We start from the raw sequence: 21,451 nt of genomic DNA on the forward strand, positions 1-21,451 counted from the left end.
CAACACCCTTGTTACTTGTGCCTTAAGGATCTTTGATGATAAGAGTTTCGAGGAGGAGAAATCCCATTTCCTCAATGTCTTTGTGGAGAACGGTTATAGTAGGCACTTGTGTCAGAGGACGTTCCTCAAATAAGCTAAGAATTTGGGGGCTAAAAGAGAGAAGAAGGAGAGGGTTCCCGGTGTCCATCTCCCATTTGTTCAGGGGACTACAGATAGAATTGTGAGGATTCTTAAGAAGAATAATGTCCCCTCGACCTTTAGACCTCTCAACACCATTCGTAAGTCCCTTAGATCTATGAAGGATCCTATCAACCCTAAGGACATGAAAGGGGTGTATATTATTCCTTGTTCATGTGGGATTCCCTATATTGGTGGGACAGGTCATTCCATTAATCAAAGGATTAGTGAGCACGCAGCTGACCTCAAGCATAGAAGGGCCAAGTCTTCTGCTTTAGCAGAGCATGTGGAGAAAGCCGATCATCATGTCTGCATCGAGGAGGCTAGTGTGATTGCTAGTGTGTCCCATTTCCATCACTGAAAATTTAGGGAAGTGCTTGAGATCGAAAAAATACCAAACAATCTTAATAGAGAGGATGGCTAGAAGATTAGTAGTTGTTGGACCCCAGTCCTCTCCTCCTAGTCGTGGTCTTCCCGCCTTCCCTTCCCTTTAATTTGTTTTTTCCTGTGGTCTTCTAGGTTTTTTCAGCCTTTGTTCCTTGATCTATTTAATTTTTTATTTTTATTTATTATTATTATTTATTTATTTATTTATTTTTATATTATTATTTATTTTTATTTATTTATTATTATTATTATTATTATTTTATTTTTTAACCCTTGGACTACTCGAATTTTTATTTAAATTAACCATTGAGTTAATTTTAATTTTATAAATGTAATTAATAATATAACTTACTATTTATACCCTAATATGTATAACTTTTATAATTAAATAATCTAAATATTTAGTTTTAATAACTTGAATATCTTACTATTTATTTAAATTAATTTAGTTTATATTTTATATATACATTTATAGCATCATAATTTTAAATTACCCTATTACTCTGTATTTGGATAACTTCTTTATTTAACTATTATTAAAATTGATTTGGTTTATAATTATTTTAATATTCATTAATGGATGGAATAGTCCCTTTGACTTATATATCTAGATATTTATAATTAACCATTTGTTACTCTATCTTTTTAGATTTGTCAACTTTGATAACTAAATAGTTATGTAAATTATTTTAGGTTATGATTATTTTTGAGATATATTTACAAGTGTATAAAAGGGCCCATTTACTTTTAAGAATTTAACCACCCTAGTTAATTTTCATCATGTCAAATATAGCCGTTGTAAATTTAGCCATTACTTGGTCATAGCCATTAGGGTTTGTGCTCTATCTATTTAACATGCTTAGCCAGTTCTGTTCATTCTCATTCAACTTGTCCTGACGATGAACCACACTTGTTGGTTCGAAACGTGTCAACAAATGAAATATCTTGTGATTTACTCCGAAAAATCTCACTTAAACATGATAGTTACTAATTTTGCAATGGACAAAAGTCAAAAATATTACAAGGTTCCTACAAAATAGAGGAACCCTAGGATGTGGTGTATAATAAGAAGGCTTTGTATTTATGAATGTAGAATAAAAAATTGAAGTAAAGGTGTTGAAAGATAATAGTAAGAAGATTTTTTTGGAAAAGCAAAAAAGAATGGAAACTCAAGAACAAGATATTGTGGTTATAGGTTATGGAAGATAATATGTTCTTTCTTTTTTTTGTAGGTATTTTAATTGTAGAAAGAATATAATATGTTTGTAACTTTCGATAAGGGAGATGGTACTTGGGATACAAATTTTAAGGACATGGATTTTGAAGGAGTAAAGCATTTTTCCTTTCGAGGTTTCAAACTCCGTCCCTAGTTTTTTAAATGAGAAGGATAATCAAGCATTAATAAAGGAGGTTGGAAAACAATAACTATATAAAACATTATATATATTTCAAAGGAGAAAATTCCCAAGTCTAATGGACTTCATATGAATCTTTCCTAGGCCATTATGAATTTATAGAGGAAAATTATGAAGAGTGGTGGAGCCAACAAGAACTCCAGGAAAAATAATGGGCTATTTCAATACAACATTCCTAACATTGACTCCAAAAGAAGATAACCTTACAATTTTTGAGAAGTTTACAAGCATCTCGTTATGTGAATGTATCTATAAAATTACCTCAAATTTGATTGCTAGGAGATTGTAAAGTGTTCTCTTAAATCGAATCTCTAGATAAGAATTTGGGTTGTTATAGAGAAGGTAAAGTCATGAGTTAGTTGGGGTTACCAAAGAATGCTTACATTCAATCAAATTTAGAAATCAAATATTAATTGTGATGAAAGTGGACCTATCCAAGTATTATGACAAGGTAAATTTTCTTTACGTTAGGCTAGTTCTAATTCATTTAGGATTTTTCCATCAATTCATTCTTTAGATAACGAGTTGCATTTCCCTAATATATTTTATTATTTTATTAAATGGTGGCAACAAAAAATTTCTTCAAATCAGGGAGAGGCCTTAGATAAGGATGCATGATATCCTGACATTCTCTTTCTTTATATTTTAAAAGTTCAAGGCTTATTCAAGACACTTAAACAATTCGAAGGAAATGGAAGTATAATTTGGGCACTTATTGGAATATCATTGCAGTATCACACATCTACTGGTTGTAGATGATGTTTTTATTTTTTGTAAAGGCACCAAAATATTCCTTAAGAAATGTTAGAGTGCCATGCATTTATTTTATAAAGCAACTAGAATAGACATTAATATGTAAAAATCTATGATGACATTATGGGGGATATTTTAGGACATTTTTTTATTACTCAATGTTTTCACTATGAGAAAAATGACCTAGAAGAACATCTAAAGAGTTTAGGTTTATTTTTTAAGCCGAATAGATATAAATTTTTTGATTGTTACTTGTTTATAACTAAAGTAGAGAAAAGTATAAATGCTTGTTAAAAATGGTGGTTCTCTATGGGAGGTTTATTGGTTTTGGTAAAAGCAGTTTTGCAAGCAATTTCAATCTATTGGATATTGTTCAAGCAGGTCCCAAAAGGTGTTCTAGAAATCATTATGAAACATTGGTACAAGTTTATTTGGTCTATAGAAAATAAAAGAAAGGACTGGTGATTGCCTCATAGGAAAATCTATCACTACCAAAATCCATTGGAGGATGGAACCACAAAAATCCTATTATTTTTTCTAAGGGTTCTAGCTACAAGAAATATATGGAGGGTAAATTAGGGAACAAATTTATGGGTTTAGTGGTAATATTTAAATATATATTCACTAATACAATGGAGTATTGTATTATAAATCCCATCAAATAGAAAAATAATACATCAATAATATAGAAAGTTGTTATCTATACTTTCCATTAGGAACCAATTGATTTGGAAAATTAGAAAAGGGGATAAAGTGCTAATTAGCATTGAACCTTTTGAAGGGGAAAAACATGTGCATAACTTTAATCTTCAAATGATTAATGAATTAAGAAATAAAGTTTTTTTTTGTTTATCATAAGCGAGCTACAAATTGGGAAATGTCCATTAATTGGTACTAATAGTGGTTATTATGGCAAGAAATTAGTTAAGAGCAAAGAGTAAAGATGAGTTGAAAAGATACACAAATCTCCTAATAGACAACAATTTTAGGCTCAAGAAAGAAGATGATCCACTAGTATACTATTTAAATTTGTTGGAGCTTATTTTCCTAGATTAGAATACAAAGAACTAGTGGAAGAAGCAAGAAAATATCAACATATTTGTAGGTGGAAAATTATATGAAATTAAAATGCCCAACAAAAAACAAGATGTTTATGTGGTTGATCTTACACAACACAAATCCTAGATGGGGTGATCCACATAACATGAATTTTATAAGGCCAAGATGGTGTTGTCATTATCACCAAGTAGGTGAAACTATGATTCACCTCATGTTGGAATGTTCATACTCCAACGAAGTATGGCAAGAGGTGGAAGTATTAAGTGGGACTGGAAATATATGGGAAGAGGAACGTCTTGAAGATGCCTTGAAAACTTGGTGTAACAAAACTTTAAATTTCCAAGATACACTTCCACTTAACATAGTTTGGGGAGTATGGATAGTTGGAAATATAAAGTTGTTTCAAGACAAATAATCTCTTTCCCTCAAATGTGTTGTCTAATTCTCAAATATTTTTAATACTTACCCACATGTGTTTGAAAAATCTACGCATCATATTCAAGGTAAAGTGACTATGAATAAGGTTATACCGTTGGATTTTTTTTATTGTGCATTATAGGGAACCCTCATAAGGGAGGTTCAAGAGGTATACTACACTTACATTCAAGTCATAATATTTTTGTTTAAAGTGGGAAGTAGTCAAGAAACTATATTATTTTATTAATTAATGAATTTAAATATGGTCTTGATACTAGCACATGAATTTGGTCTAACCCAATTGCAATTTTTTGGAGACTTAAATCTAGTTAATGAATGTCAAAAGAAATTTCGCTAAATATTTTTGCATTACAACCCTTGTATGATGAAGTTGTCAATATACTACCATTTTTCTCATATACATATCTATCTCATATTTACAAGGAGAAGAATAGAGCTACAATGGGATGGAATGTGAACCCTATATTGTTTCAGTAATCCATAATGGCCATAATGTATAATATATTCATGAACAATGGAATCCACTATACTCCTTATATTTTTTATCTCAGTTTTTATTTAATGATAGACTCTCACTATTATTTAGATGGAAGATTAAATGTACTTTAACATGTTGATTTTGTTTGACAAGGCTACTATTGTAACTAAAAAGGAACAATTTTTAATTATTAAATGATGATGGATTGGACACAAAAATGCCATGTAAAGGGTTAAGTGGCGCTAGTGTGGTTGATTTTGAAGGGCCACATTTTCTATGCAACCCGAGTTTGAAACTTTAAGGTTGTAAGGAGGTGATACCTAAAAACAATTCCATGTTAAAAATTGGTGTGGTTCAAGTTGGGGTTTTTTGTAACTTAGATGCCCTTGGGTTGTCATTTCTTAGACCATAGACTAGTCTCGCAAGTCATGGACACACTTAAAAATGGTGTCATATAAAAAAAAAAAAAAACACTTATGAATATCATGGGAATCTAACAATATATTTTATCTCAATAAAAATCAAAACTTTTTCTTATGAAAAAATTCCCTTATATTGTTATTCATCCATCATAACATCAACAATTTTACTAAATAACATCAATTATATAATACTTGACTACCTACATTTTGTCATAACAATTTTCATATTAAAATATAAATTATCTAGTTAAAAATAAAATATAAAATTTAACATAACTACTCTTTCAATTTTGTAATTTAAATTTAATATAACATAAAGTTATTTTAATTAATTGAAATAATAATATTATGTTAATTTAATTAATCAAATTAAATTTAAAATCCAAATATTTAATAAAATAATATGATATTATATATAAAAGATAAATAAATAATAAACTTTAGGTAAGAATTACATTTTGTTGTTTTAAACATCTCACCATTTTAATATGAATAATATAACAATAACTACTTATCCATATTTTTGATATATAACTTTAATTTTTAAAATGCCTCTAAATAACCCGCGAAAATTAAATTAAAAAATCTAGTAGTACATTCTTAATGCATTTATTTAACCTTAAACATTGTAGTACAAAAGCTATAATAATTCTTTAAACTCCATAATTTTACATAAAATGTTTAACATGTACAGTGGAAATAAATATTATAATATTCCATATAAATAAATAAAACCAAAATGTAAATTGATTATTTTGTTATAATTGTTTTTTTAAATACTGACATTATCATAGAATTATAACTGCGTGACTAATAGTAAGCATCCCCAAGTGCTCAAACTACATTGAATTGAGCAATCATCTTGTCTGTATCTCTAGGTTTATAGAGAAGAATAAGTCCTTCAAAGTGAGCGTAGCCTGCACCATAACAAACACATTCACATAATTTTAGTTTACAGCTCGACGACATTGTGTGATGGTGAATAAGAAGTTAATTGAAAATTATAAAATGATTCAAATTGGTACACTACCAAATCATAGCATTTGATCATAAAGTGAAAGTCTTATGTGCCTTTTTCTATGTTTTATTAGTAGAAACTTCAAAGTTTTAACACATTTAATGATATAAATTTCAATTATACATATTAGAATAAGAAAACAATCTAAATGTATAAGCAGTTTTTTTGGATGTAGAAATGTTTTTATTGTGTAAATTAATATTATTATTTGTAATGTAATTTGTAAAATTTTAGAACACAAAAAATGGGATACATAAGTTATTAGAAAGATCTTTATGATAATAGAAAATAGAGAATTATTCATTTTTCTTTTAAAGGAGGTAATTTTCAAAATTGATGTTTTAAATACAACCACACATTTTTATAAAACTTTACATAACTTTCTATTTAATATATATTTATCTATAGAGAATATTAATTACTATTGGGCCTACTTATACTTAGAAAAAAAAATGATCAAGATAATTGTGGGATTGAGCACCGAAACAAGATTGGAAGTGCATTTGTACAAAGACAACTTAAATTTTGAAGAGTTTATGGATTGGATTAATGCCATGGATGCATATTTTGACTATGAGAATGTAGCTTATGAGAAGAAAGTGAAACATGCATAGACCATGATGAAAGTGCTTGTCGCATTATGGTGGGACAACATGCAAGTAGAGTAGAAGAGTAAAGGCAAGAAAAATATTACCAACTGGGATTAAATGGTGTCGAAACTGAGGGGTAAGTTAATACCTAGAGATTATCAATTAAAGATTTTTAGAGAAATGAAAAATCTCAAGCAAAGATTTATCTTTGTGAAAGAATATAAAGAATAATTTTATCAAATAAGAATTATGATTGGTCGTGTAGAAGAAGATATTAAAATGGTAGGGAGATATATTAATTGTTTGAGCTATCAAATTCAGTATGGGTCAACTATTTTGTCTCCAAGCACTATAAAGAAGCATACCAAGTAGCTCTCAAGGTGGAAGAGAAACTCAAAAGGAAAAAATCTATAGAGGAAGGAGTCAAAGCATAGGTTCATTAAGAAAACGACAATCAAGTGGTCGAGTAATATTTTCAATTCAAAATGACGAAGATAGTACTTCCTATCGATAAGAACAGTCATCAAGAAGACAATATTCAGAGAAAGAAGACCATATCAAAGAGGTAGATGAATATATTTTGTTTTTAAATTTTACACATGCAACAAAAACAACCACAAATATAATGAATGTCAAGAGAATTACTTTATAAATAAAGGAATCATACACAATTATAAACTTAGAGAAAAAAGTGTGAAATCATCTATTCATGAGAATGCACTAGAAACTGGAGAATGTTTAACGATGAAGAGTGTATTGTTGAAACCAACAAAGGAAGTGAAGGAACTTCCACAAAGAAAAACATAGTTTAGAAATATTTTCAAATCAAAAGGTACATGTTGTAAATTTTTTATTGATACTGGGGCCACTAACTATTTGGTATCTATAGAAATGGTGGAGAAGTTAGGACTAGAGAAAACAATGCACCCTACTACCTGCATAGTATCATAGTTATAAAAGGGATATTAGATATTGGTCAAAAACCAATGTGAAGTGGTGTTTCAAATCAAATGCTACAAGGATAAGGTGCTCTATGATGTTATGCCCATCAATGTGTGTTAGGTTTTATTACGTAGGTCTTGGAGACATGACAGAAAGGAAATGCATAATGCAAGGAGCAACACCTACACTTTTGAAAAAGATGGATAAAAGCATACACTATTTCCATTGAAAGACAAAATGTATCGATGAAAAGAAATTCTAAGGTTTTGCTACTTAATGGAAAGGAGGTTTTAATAAATCAAACAAGAGGAGGTAAATTTTCCTTGGTTAGTAAGCCCAAGGTAATTCTCATAGCTACTATTTTGAATAATTTGCTTGAAGAAGTTCAAAATTCATTGGATGCTTTTCTTTATATTGTAGTTGATTATTTACTAAATGAATTATCTCCCATAAGGAGTATAAACAATGACAAAGAAATGATTTTGATTACTAGTCTTCCAAATAAAGAAACTTATATAATATGGCTCTAAAGGAGAATGAGGATATTGAAAATTAGATGCAAAGTGTTGTTCCCATGGTATTAACTCCAAGTAAATATGGACGATGGAGAATGTGCATCAACTCCATATCTATAAATAAAATTATAATAAGGTAAAGATTCCCATTTCCTCACGTTTATTATTTACCAGATTGTTTAATTCATCTTAAATACTTCTCAAAAATAGAATTGAAAAGGAGATATCATCAAATATAAATTAATGAAGGAGATGAATGGAAAACAACTTTCAAATCCAATAATGATTGTATAAATGGTTGGTGTTGCCTCTTGGACTAAAAAATGCTCCTAGTAGTTTCATGAGATAGATTGATTAATTCTTTAAAGAATTCGCCATTAAATTTGTTATTGTTTATCTTGATAGCATCTTAATTTATAGTCAATCAAAATAATATTTGAGGCATCTTAGGTTGGTTCTAAGAAAATTGCAGCAAGATGAACTTACTAATTAATTTGAATACATGTAGTTTCATGAAGACAAAATTAGTTTACTTGGGTTTTATTGTATTGAAGGATGGCTTGAAAATGGTTCATGAGAAAATCAAGGCCATAGTCAACTGGCCTACACTAGGGAGTTTTTATGAGGTAATAAAATTCCATGGTTTGATAAGTTATTATAGAAACAACTCAAAAGCTACATGGAAACCCAAAGATTATTGTAAGTGACAAATATCCCATTTTCATTGGAAATTTTTGGACCAAATTATTTTCTTGTCTTGGTACTCAATTAGCTCATTGCTCATCTTCTCATGCCGAATCTGACAAGTAAAGTGAGATAGTGAAAAATTGTTTGGAAGGATATCTTTGTTGCTTTGTATTTGATAAACAAACACATTGGGTTAAGTGGTTACCTTTATCTGAATTACAACACTTCCTTTCATAATGTAGCAAAAGTGACCCCATTTATGACACTTTATGGATATCATCCACCATCCATCACATCATCTTTACGAAAAAATTCTAAGGTTCAAGCAATGGAAGATCACATTGATCATCAGCAATTGAAGTTCTCCAACTCCTAAAGGATTTCCTCACTCTAGCGCAAAATCAAATGAAATAATAGGCAGATCAACATTACAGTGAAAGAATTTTTTACGTAGGCGAGTGGGTATTTTTATAGCTACAACCATACAAATAAATGTCACTCAAGCAAGCTAAGAGGGATAATAAATTACCACCCAAGTACTACAGTCCTTACAAGGTGTTGAACGATATTAGTACTATGGCATAAAAATTGGAGTTTTCTACATCTTACCGAGTACACCTAGTTTTCCATGTTTCATGCTTAAATAAGGTTATCGGTGATAAGCTCCCAATTAAAACAGTGTTTCTAGAACTTGACGAAGAAGGAAAAATAATATTTGAGGCTAAAGTAGTCACGAAAATAAGAACTCGAGAAGTATGGAATCGATTGATTTTAGAGTATGTCATTAAGTGGAAGAACTTACCTGCTAAAGATTCCACATGGGAGGATGAGAGTTTTATACAAAAGCATATGGAACTACTCAAGCGTTGATGAAAACACTTTTTTGAACGAGAGGGGCATGTTAGGTTCCTATAATACTAGTTTAGTCCCCTTATTATTATCGTTAGTGTATCCCCCTATTGTTATTGTTGTTCCCATGTATCACCTATATTGTTATTGATGTGCCCCATATAATCCCACTATTGTTATTACATTGTTTTCGTTATGTAGGATCCGACTATATTGTGACCCCTTAGACTCTAATATATGACAAGGAGGTCTTATCATTTGTATCATCCAAGAATCTTTTATTTATGTAATGTAAGGGAGGTTTTCCTCTAGAAGAGTATAACTTTTAAGTCATTGATCTATCTTTCATTTTGTTTTATGATTTGGTTTCATAACAATTTTATTTTTATATTCAAACACTAAATAAATGGAGACACTACACTATGCCTAAAGAAATATTTTTTTATACTCATAATCATGATTTACAATTTATCAATATCCAAAATAAATTGAATGAGAGGTATGTTAAATGGATTTAGATTTTGCAAAACATTACATTTTTTATCAAACATATAAGTGATAAATGAATTAAGGTAACAGGTGCATTGAGTAGAGTTAATCGGCTTCTACATGAGTTCCAAGTGAATGTTTTAGGGTTTGATTATTAGAAATACATATAAATATGATGTAGAATTTAAGGAAGCCTGTACATATTGTGAAAACCTACTAAGACATAACCCCAATACTATATTATATGATAAAAGAAGGATCGTTATTCAAAGAAAATCAATTATGCATTCCAAAATGTTTAATGAGATATTTTTTTTAAATAAAAGCATCATGGAGGATTAGTAGGGAATTTTGGATAAGATAAAACTTGTGCACCATTACATGCATTATTATTTTGTCTAGGTATGCAGACAAACATCAAAATATTTGTTGAGAGATGTAAAATATGTCAATATGCATATGGAAGGAGTCAGAATGTTGCATTATATCAAGAATTTCCAATTCCAAATAGACCATGGGCTTTATAAGTATGGATTGTGCTAGGATTTTCAAAAATTAAAAGAAGTAATGACATAATCTATGTTGTTGATGATAAATTTTCAGATGACACACTTTATACCTTATAGAAAGACAAGTTATGCAATTAAAATTGCAAATGTTTTCTTCAAAGAAGTAGTTAGATTGCCTAGATTTCCATGAAGTATTTTTTTTTTCTTCTAGTTAAGACTAACCTAAGTACCCACGAGGGATTTGAATCGGTGACCTATCGCAAGGAGTGTCTTAACAGCACGCCCATTCACCGTCAATCCAAAACCCCGTGGGGATTTCCATGAAGTATTACTTCTAATAGAGATACCAAATTTGTGGGCAATATTTTGGGAATTTATAGAAAAATTAGGAACAAACTTCAACTATTGTTCATCATACCATCCTTAACCTAACGAGAAAATAAAGTTAGTAAATATAATTCAAGGAAATATCTTGAGAAGTTTCATAAGCGAACATCCTAAATAGTGGGATCAGGTACTTGATCAGGTAAATTTTGTACATAGTGACTCACCTAAATGAAATATAGGATTAAGTCCATTTCAAAATTTGTATGGAATGCACCGAGGGGAATTTATGAGTTAGGGAATATTTTGAAACCAGAGTTAAGAAGTGATGATGGTGGATATTTTGTAGTTAGTAGGTAGAACTTATAGTTAGGAAATAATTATAAGAAAGTAGTAGCAAGTACAAACAAAGGGGAGACTCAAAAAACAAACAAACTACATTTTCAAGTAGGGGATTTTGTTATGGAACAACTTTGAAAATAGATATTTCCTAAAGGGGAGTATAATAAATTGAAACTTGAACATATTGGGCCATGCAATGTTATGAGAAAATTCTCCTCAAGTTCTTATGAAATAGAACTACCCAAAAGCATTGGAGTTTATCCAATATTTAATCTTTCATATTTGTAACCCTTTAAGGAGTTAATAAATATTTCGAGCTTTTTTTGGGCACTTTAGCTTGAACAGAGGTTTCGACCACCAAACCGGTGGGGCCCAACCTTTATTTTTCATTAGGAAAGTATACCCAGCCTTGGGGGAATAGATTCCAGAATCCGCATGTGCCCATATTAGAGAGTCAGGCCTGTCTAGTAGTCTAACATTTGATCTTTTTAGCTCTTGAGTAAATCTTTGCCAATCCTCTCTCCACCTGATATTTATCCCAAGTTCCGCTTCTGTCTTCCAAGCTTGACCCCAAATGGAGGTTCGCTCCATACAAGCAATTTGCCATAAGCTTCTGAGTCCTAAGTCTTCCAAATGTAAGAGCATATCTGGAGGCAGTGCGAAATCTTCACTACATCCTACCCATGGATCCCTGCCAATTCTCACATTTTCACCATTCCCAACTCTCCATGCCAGACCTTGTTCAATGATCTTGAAAGCTTCTGTAGTGGCTTTCCATATCACTGAGCAATTCCTCCCTTTTTTGAGGGGAGATCTGATCCAGTCTTCTAGGGGGGTAGGGTCAATGTACTTCCTTCTGATCACTCTTGTCCAGAGGTTTTCCTTAGTGATAATACTCCAACCTGACTTTGCCGCAAGAGCGTTGCTAAAATCAGTGAGAATTTTTAAACCCCAACCCCCCCAGTCTTTTGGCCTTGCAATTTTGTCCCAAGCCACCCATGGAAGAACGGAGTCCTCCTTTGATCCCGACCAAAGAAATCTGCTGCATATCTGTCTTATTTTGTGCAATGTACATTTTGGAATCCAGGTCAAGGCTGCCCAGAACACCGGCATAGCCTGCAAAACTGAATTAATCAAAGTCAATCTATCTGCCCTGGACAGCCACTTGAAACTCCAGTGCGCTATTTTCTGTTCAATCTTCGCTATCAACCACTTCCAGTCCTGTTTCTTATAAGAGCATGGTTTAAGCCAAAAACCAAGATATTTGAAGGTATGCTCCATACTACAGGATCGAAAGGGCAGCTGAGCAACAATTGAAACCTCCTCAAGTCTACTGAAGCCTTCAAAAATTAGCTGAGATTTCCTTTCATTTATTTGGAGACCTGTTGCTTTCAGAAATTGATCTAGGATGAGCTTTATTTCAACAATTTCATCAATATTTCCATTAATAAAAAGCAGAATGTCATCTACAAAGAGCAGATGAGTGATAAAGAGATTAATAGCCACTTCCAAACCTTTAACCAAACCTGAGCGCTTTGCCTTTTGAATAAGCCTGCTTAAGCCCTCAGCTGCTAGGAGGAAGAGCAAAGGCGAAAGGGGACACCCCTGGCGAAGACCTCTTTGACTTTTGAAGAAATGAGAGGCTGCGCCGTTTATCAAAACGGAAAAATTCACATTAGAGATGCATCCCATAATCCATTTAATAAAACCTACCTGGAAACCCAGATGTGTCAAGAGCATCTTTATATAGGTCCAACTGACCCGGTCATAAGCTTTGGATAAGTCAATTTTGAGAACTGCCCCCTTCTTATTTGCCTGTCTTAGACTGTGAATTGTTTCTTGTGCCACACCAATAGCTTCATGAATTTGTCTCCCATCCAAGAAACCAAATTGTTCCGATGAAATACACCGTGATAAGCTTGGTTTCAGACGAATTGCAATGACCTTTGCAATAATCTTGTAAATGGTGTTGCACAATGAGATCGGTCTAAAATCTTCAAAAGTTTCTGGATCTTCTTTTTTAGGAATCAGGGCAATGAAAGTGGCATTAAATGGGCCATAAATTTCTCCTTTTGTCCTAGATTCCTCCACCACCTCGGCCAGCTCAGAACCTAAAGATTCAAAAAAATGGGAAAATAGCTCTATAGTCCAGCCATCAGGTCCTGGACTTTTATCTTTTGCCATAGATTTTATAACGCCTTCCACTTCCTCCTTAGTAACTTCTCTGAAGAGGTCTTCCGCCTCCTCCTCCTCCACAAAACGAGGGAAAGCCTGAGCAGTTCGAATAATCTCCGGCAAAGAGATCCCACCGGGGTCAGCAAAAAGAGACTGAAAATGCTTCTTCCCCATATCAGACAAATCTTCAAAAGAGGAAGCCACTCTTCCATCCGAGTCCTTCAGCCTCCAGATTGTATTCGCGATCCTTCTGCCTTTTGCATAATTGTGGAAGAACTTTGTATTCTCATCTCCTGCTTTCAACCAGATAGCTCTGCTTTTCATTCTCCACTCTTCTTCTCTATCTAGTAAAATCTTTGCTTTCTTCTTTTCAAGGTCCAGAATTTTGTCTTTTGATTCGATGCATGCATATGCATCAGATGCTGGGTCTTCAAGGATCCCAAGAGCCTCATCGATAGATTCAAGTTCTTCCACTTGTTTCCTTCTTCTTTCAGAGGCCCATTCAATGGAAGCTCTTTTTAGTCTCTTTAGGTTTTCCATAAAAAACCCCGCTCGGCTCCCCATATACCCCGGATCCGGGTGTCTCCAAGTTTCATTAAAAAGCTTTATAAAAGACTCCTCTTGTAGCCACGATGGATTGAACTTGAAAGGTGCTGCCGGTTTCAACGGGGATTTTGAGAGTTCTAATAAGATGGGAAAATGGTCCGAATTTCCCCCTTCCCCTACCCATTGGCGAAAGCATGGAATCCTTGAAGCCAGGCTTTCACTAATCAGGAACCGGTCCAATCTTTTAGCTATCCTTTCTTCTCCTGTCCTTCGATTTCTCCAAGTGGGTTTTGCTTTCAAAAGATTTACATCAATCAGCTTGTGATTCTGAAGTACATTTGCAAAGAAATCTGAGAGGGGATCTTCCCTCGCCACCGGACCCCAGGCTTCAGAGAGACCCATAGAAAAATTGAGATCACCCCCTATAATAAGGTTTCCAGCTTTCATCAAACTCTTGGAGAGGAGATCGTTCCAAAAAATTACCCTTCCCTGACAAGGGCCATAAATATTTACAATGAACAGGGGAAAATCAAAATCAGGAGACCTCACCTCCATTCCCATAACATTATGTAATCCCCACGTACTCTGAACCTTCAGTTTTCCTACTTTTAATCCAATTGCCAAACCTCCCGAATGGCCTGAGGCATCTACAGCTAAAAAATTCCATCCCGGGAGCAGAGAGTTAAGAGCCGTTTCTACATCCTGACTCTTACCAAGGGTCTCCTGAAGGAAAACAATATCAGGATTACTGCGAGAAATAAGGTCCTTTAGGGCTAGTTTTTTAGGCTTACTAGCTAACCCTCTACAATTCCAGGAGAGGCAAATCATTTTAAACCCGTATCAGGGGGTTTGACTGCTCTAAGCGCCCCAGGAATAGTCATCTGCTTACCATCTGCCACATCAAAAATAGCTTTTGCTTGGGATTTTGAAAACAAAGATTTCCGCCCCCTCCCCTTTTTTAATCCACTTTTGGATGTCTCAGCCCCTAGGCCTCCTACGGGATCCAAGAGCTCAGAAGAAACACTGGATTTCTTGGTTAAAGATCTCAAATTATAATGACGACCGTTTGAAGACCCAGCACCAATACTCAGAGGGGGAAAATTCTCACAGTTCAGATTTAGGGATGGGAGAGCTTCAGATAGGGTTTCAATATTATTCAGATCATCATCATTTTTTTTTGTTCCTTTAGATAATCCCTCACCCATTTTAACTACATTAAAGTCAGAAAGGGGCGAAGAGGGCTGCATACCCGGATGTTCGTCTCCGCCGACGGCATCCTGAGCTGTACCAGAAGCGTCCCTCAACGGCTGATCCTCTGAGGGACGGATTTGAACGTCTTCGTCCTTTGGGAGCTCATCCTCGTCCCGAGTTGCCATTACTTCTGCTACCTCATCTCCGCCGGTCTTCCCATCCGCCTTATATTCAGCATTTTTCACAAACTCCATCCATTCCTCGTCATCCTTTTGCGTCCTCCTCTTTCGTCTTCCCAGGGGACAATCCCGCGCCAGATGCCCATATTCATGACAGCGATGGCATCGAAATGGGAGGAGCTCGTAGTCCAGCTTCTGTTCAATTTCGAACTCTTTGTAGACCAGTGTGATGGATTTTGCAAGTCCCTCTTTCGGGTTAAGCCGCACCAGTATTCTTGCCACCCCTTTCTCGAAAGTGTGCAGATAAGATCTATCTGCATCTAGATACGTCCCCAGCAGGTCCCCTATCGACTTGAACACTGAATCCGCCCATAAAAAAGGTGGTAAACTCGGGGCCCTAACCCACACAGGGAATTCATCCACCTTCTCAGTTTCAGCATCGAAGAGTGGCGTCCACCTCTTGAAGAAAATCGGCCGGCTTCCAAAAGCCCAATTCTGCCCTTCCACCCACTCCAGAGCTTCATTGCTGTCAAAACTTACCATAAACCAACCTCTTACGAGCACATTTGATTTGAAAGATGATGCAGGGGTTCCAGCCCATAACTTCTCTGCCCACATTCGAAGAGCTTTCCCCGATACTGGTCTGCCTCTGACTCTACCTACCAGCGTCACTTCGGCCACGTCGAGAACGTCTTCGACCTGAACATCCATACCCAGTATTAACTTTGCAAAACTCTTCGTCTTCAGAGGTTTTGATTTTTTCCTCTTTAATCCCGCTCTCCTTAATTCCGATTCATCCGCCTGTTCCCCCGGATTCTGAGCTTGGGTTTCATGTCGCCCCCTCGTTCCAATATCTGCTTCTGCTGTACCAGACAAAGGATCGGCCAACCCTTCAGCCGACTTACCCTTCTGCTCGAAATCGAAAAGGTTCTCGGCCCTTTCACTATTCACCCCAAATCCTTGCTTCCCTTCTAGACCCACGACGAACCCTCCTACTCCAGAGATCCGCTCAGGGAGAAACTTGGGAAAGAGGCTCCTGCTAACCGGCGCCGAATTACAATTTCTTCCATCCTCTCTACGAGGAGGTTTCAGGCCTCCTACTGACCTCCAAACCCCCACCTTCTGCGCAGAATTTATAATATCCTCTAAGCCTCCTGATGAATATGGGATTCTGGAAGGTGAAAGCGGCTTACCAGATGTGTCTACCAAAGCCTTACTTCCTCGACGATTCTGAGCATAACCCAGAAATTCACCCACAGCCTCTTGACCAGGTAAACCCTAATTTCCGGATAAATCTCTGCTCTCCTCCAGCAACACTTTCACGTAACTCTGCGCTCTAGAGGCCGCCCCCCTTGCCTTGACAGCTCCGTGCCCTTCCGTCTTCCCCAACAACTCTCTCAAAGTCTGAGCGTTAACCTCCTTCCCCCAAACCGTGAGCAGGTCTTCGGGAGTTGGGTCCAAATCCACCGACTCACCAGAAATAACCATTGTAAAAAGGTAAAAACCCCCAAAATAGCACTTGCAACCGTTTCCCACAGCAGCCGCTGAAACCGCCTACTCGCGAGCAGTGAAAACGAAAGCACAGTTCAAACGGGGTTGAAATGCCAAGGGTTTCACGGGTAACAAAGTTCACTAAAACGACCTTCCCTGCCTTCCTCTAAACAGTAAACCACCCGCCGGAAACCGTAATGAAACTGCTGCTCGAGACCTTTGACCCGCCGTGCTTGACGTCGTCCTGTGCAGCTGCCAGCACTGCAGGCCCCGTACCTGCGTGACCACTGCATAGCCTGTCTCACCTAGGCCTAGGGCCTAGGGTTCCACCTTCGAAGCCCTCCTCCGCCATCCCCGTCAACTGAGGGGTAAGTTAATACCTAGAGATTATCAATTAAAGATTTTTAGAGAAATGAAAAATCTCAAGCAAAGATTTATCTTTGTGAAAGAATATAAAGAATAATTTTATCAAATAAGAATTATGATTGGTCGTGTAGAAGAAGATATTAAAATGGTAGGGAGATATATTAATTGTTTGAGCTATCAAATTCAGTATGGGTCAACTATTTTGTCTCCAAGCACTATAAAGAAGCATACCAAGTAGCTCTCAAGGTGGAAGAGAAACTCAAAAGGAAAAAATCTATAGAGGAAGGAGTCAAAGCATAGGTTCATTAAGAAAACGACAATCAAGTGGTCGAGTAATATTTTCAATTCAAAATGACGAAGATAGTACTTCCTATCGATAAGAACAGTCATCAAGAAGACAATATTCAAAGAAAGAAGACCATATCAAAGAGGTAGATGAATATATTTTGTTTTTAAATTTTACACATGCAACAAAAACAACCACAAATATAATGAATGTCAAGAGAATTACTTTATAAATAAAGGAATCATACACAATTATAAACTTAGAGAAAAAAGTGTGAAAATATCTATTCATGAGAATGCACTAGAAACTGGAGAATGTTTAACGATGAAGAGTGTATTTTTGAAACCAACAAAGGAAGTGAAGGAACTTCCACAAAGAAAAACATAGTTTAGAAATATTTTCAAATCAAAAGGTACATGTTGTAAATTTTATATTGATACTGGGGCCACTAACTATTTGGTATCTATAGAAATGGTGGAGAAGTTAGGACTAGAGAAAACAATGCACCCTACTGCCTGCATAGTATCATAGTTATAAAAGGGATATTAGATATTGGTCAAAAAACAATGTGAAGTGGTGTTTCAAATCAAATGCTACAAGGATAAGGTGCTCTATGATGCTATGCCCATCAATGTGTGTTAGGTTTTATTACGTAGGTCTTGGAGACATGACAAAAAGGAAATGCATAATGCAAGGAGCAACACCTACACTTTTGAAAAAGATGGATAAAAGCATACACTATTTCCATTGAAAGACAAAATGTATCGATGAAAAGAAATTCTAAGGTTTTGCTACTTAATGGAAAGGAGGTTTTAATAAATCAAACAAGAGGAGGTAAATTTTCCTTGGTTAGTAAGCCCAAGGTAATTCTCATAGCTACTATTTTGAATAATTTGCTTGAAGAAGTTCAAAATTCATTGGATGCTTTTCTTTATATTGTAGTTGATTATTTACTAAATGAATTATCTCCCATAAGGAGTATAAACAATGACAAAGAAATGATTTTGATTACTAGTCTTCCAAATAAAGAAACTTATATAATATGGCTCTAAAGGAGAATGAGGATATTGAAAATTAGATGCAAAGTGTTGTTCCCATGGTATTAACTCCAAGTAAATATGGACGATGGAGAATGTGCATCAACTCCATATCTATAAATAAAATTATAATAAGGTAAAGATTCCCATTTCCTCACGTTTATTATTTACCAGATTGTTTAATTCATCTTAAATACTTCTCAAAAATAGAATTGAAAAGGAGATATCATCAAATATAAATTAATGAAGGAGATGAATGGAAAACAACTTTCAAATCCAATAATGATTGTATAAATGGTTGGTGTTGCCTTTTGGACTAAAAAATGCTCCTAGTAGTTTCATGAGATAGATTGATTAATTCTTTAAAGAATTTGCCATTAAATTTGTTATTGTTTATCTTGATAGCATCTTAATTTATAGTCAATCAAAATAATATTTGAGGCATCTTAGGTTGGTTCTAAGAAAATTGCAGCAAGATGAACTTACTAATTAATTTGAATACATGTAGTTTCATGAAGACAAAATTAGTTTACTTGGGTTTTATTGTATTGAAGGATGGCTTGAAAATGGTTCATGAGAAAATCAAGGCCATAGTCAACTGGCCTACACTAGGGAGTTTTTATGAGGTAATAAAATTCCATGGTTTGATAAGTTATTATAGAAACAACTCAAAATCTACATGGAAACCCAAAGATTATTGTAAGTGACAAATATCCCATTTTCATTGGAAATTTTTGGACCAAATTATTTTCTTGTCTTGGTACTCAATTAGCTCATTGCTCATCTTCTCATGCCGAATCTGACAAGTAAAGTGAGATAGTGAAAAATTGTTTGGAAGGATATCTTTGTTGCTTTGTATTTGATAAACAAACACATTGGGTTAAGTGGTTACCTTTATCTGAATTACAACACTTCCTTTCATAATGTAGCAAAAGTGACCCCATTTATGACACTTTATGGATATCATCCACCATCCATCACATCATCTTTAAGAAAAAATTCTAAGGTTCAAGCAATGGAAGATCACATTGATCATCAGCAATTGAAGTTCTCCAACTCTTAAAGGATTTCCTCACTCTAGCGCAAAATCAAATGAAATAATAGGCAGATCAACATTACAGTGAAAGAATTTTTTACGTAGGCGAGTGGGTATTTTTATAGCTACAACCATACAAATAAATGTCACTCAAGCAAGCTAAGAGGGATAATAAATTACCACCCAAGTACTACAGTCCTTACAAGGTGTTGAACGATATTAGTACTATGGCATAAAAATTGGAGTTTTCTACATCTTACCGAGTACACCTAGTTTTCCATGTTTCATGCTTAAATAAGGTTATCGGTGATAAGCTCCCAATTAAAACAGTGTTTCTAGAACTTGACGAAGAAGGAAAAATAATATTTGAGGCTAAAGTAGTCACGAAAATAAGAACTCGAGAAGTATGGAATCGATTGATTTTAGAGTATGTCATTAAGTGGAAGAACTTACCTGCTAAAGATTCCACATGGGAGGATGAGAGTTTTATACAAAAGCATATGGAACTACTCAAGCGTTGATGAAAACACTTTTTTGAACGAGAGGGGCATGTTAGGTTCCTATAATACTAGTTTAGTCCCCTTATTATTATCGTTAGTGTATCCCCCTATTGTTATTGTTGTTCCCATGTATCACCTATATTGTTATTGATGTGCCCCATATAATCCCACTATTGTTATTACATTGTTTTCGTTATGTAGGATCCGACTATATTGTGACCCCTTAGACTCTAATATATGACAAGGAGGTCTTATCATTTGTATCATCCAAGAATCTTTTATTTATGTAATGTAAGGGAGGTTTTCCTCTAGAAGAGTATAACTTTTAAGTCATTGATCTATCTTTCATTTTGTTTTATGATTTGGTTTCATAACAATTTTATTTTTATATTCAAACACTAAATAAATGGAGACACTACACTATGCCTAAAGAAATATTTTTTTATACTCATAATCATGATTTACAGTTTATCAATATCCAAAATAAATTGAATGAGAGGTATGTTAAATGGATTTAGATTTTGCAAAACATTACATTTTTTATCAAACATATAAGTGATAAATGAATTAAGGTAACAGGTGCATTGAGTAGAGTTAATCGGCTTCTACATGAGTTCCAAGTGAATGTTTTAGGGTTTGATTATTAGAAATACATATAAATATGATGTAGAATTTAAGGAAGCCTGTACATATTGTGAAAACCTACTAAGACATAACCCCAATACTATATTATATGATAAAAGAAGGATCGTTATTCAAAGAAAATCAATTATGCATTCCAAAATGTTTAATGAGATATTTTTTTTAAATAAAAGCATCATGGAGGATTAGTAGGGAATTTTGGATAAGATAAAACTTGTGCACCATTACATGCATTATTATTTTGTCTAGGTATGCAGACAAACATCAAAATATTTGTTGAGAGATGTAAAATATGTCAATATGCATATGGAAGGAGTCAGAATGTTGCATTATATCAAGAATTTCCAATTCCAAATAGACCATGGGCTTTATAAGTATGGATTGTGCTAGGATTTTCAAAAATTAAAAGAAGTAATGACATAATCTATGTTGTTGATGATAAATTTTCAGATGACACACTTTATACCTTATAGAAAGACAAGTTATGCAATTAAAATTGCAAATGTTTTCTTCAAAGAAGTAGTTAGATTGCCTAGATTTCCATAACTGAATCAAAACAAATGGTGTTTCCATAAGTAAATTAAGTATGAAGCAAACGATTGGAATAT

The 21,451-nt window shown here is 34.2% G+C and overlaps 1 protein-coding gene across 1 annotated transcript in view; it reads right to left on the bottom strand.

Moving 5' to 3' along the window:
* Positions 1-5,829: 5,829 nt before the first annotated feature.
* The window catches only part of LOC149259094 (uncharacterized), a 79,445-nt gene continuing 63,823 nt past the window's right edge, over positions 5,830-21,451 (bottom strand). Inside the window, exon 5 of the mRNA XM_089374895.1 lies at positions 5,830-6,046. Within this exon, the coding sequence (XP_089231021.1) occupies positions 5,987-6,046 (60 nt within the window). The 3' untranslated portion in view covers positions 5,830-5,986. The remainder of the gene's footprint in view (positions 6,047-21,451) is intronic.

This window comes from Pinus tabuliformis, chromosome 6 (genome assembly GCF_031772625.1).
Source record: "Pinus tabuliformis cultivar Carrire ecotype Pingquan chromosome 6, CPIR1, whole genome shotgun sequence".
Lineage (NCBI taxonomy): Eukaryota > Viridiplantae > Streptophyta > Pinopsida > Pinales > Pinaceae > Pinus > Pinus tabuliformis.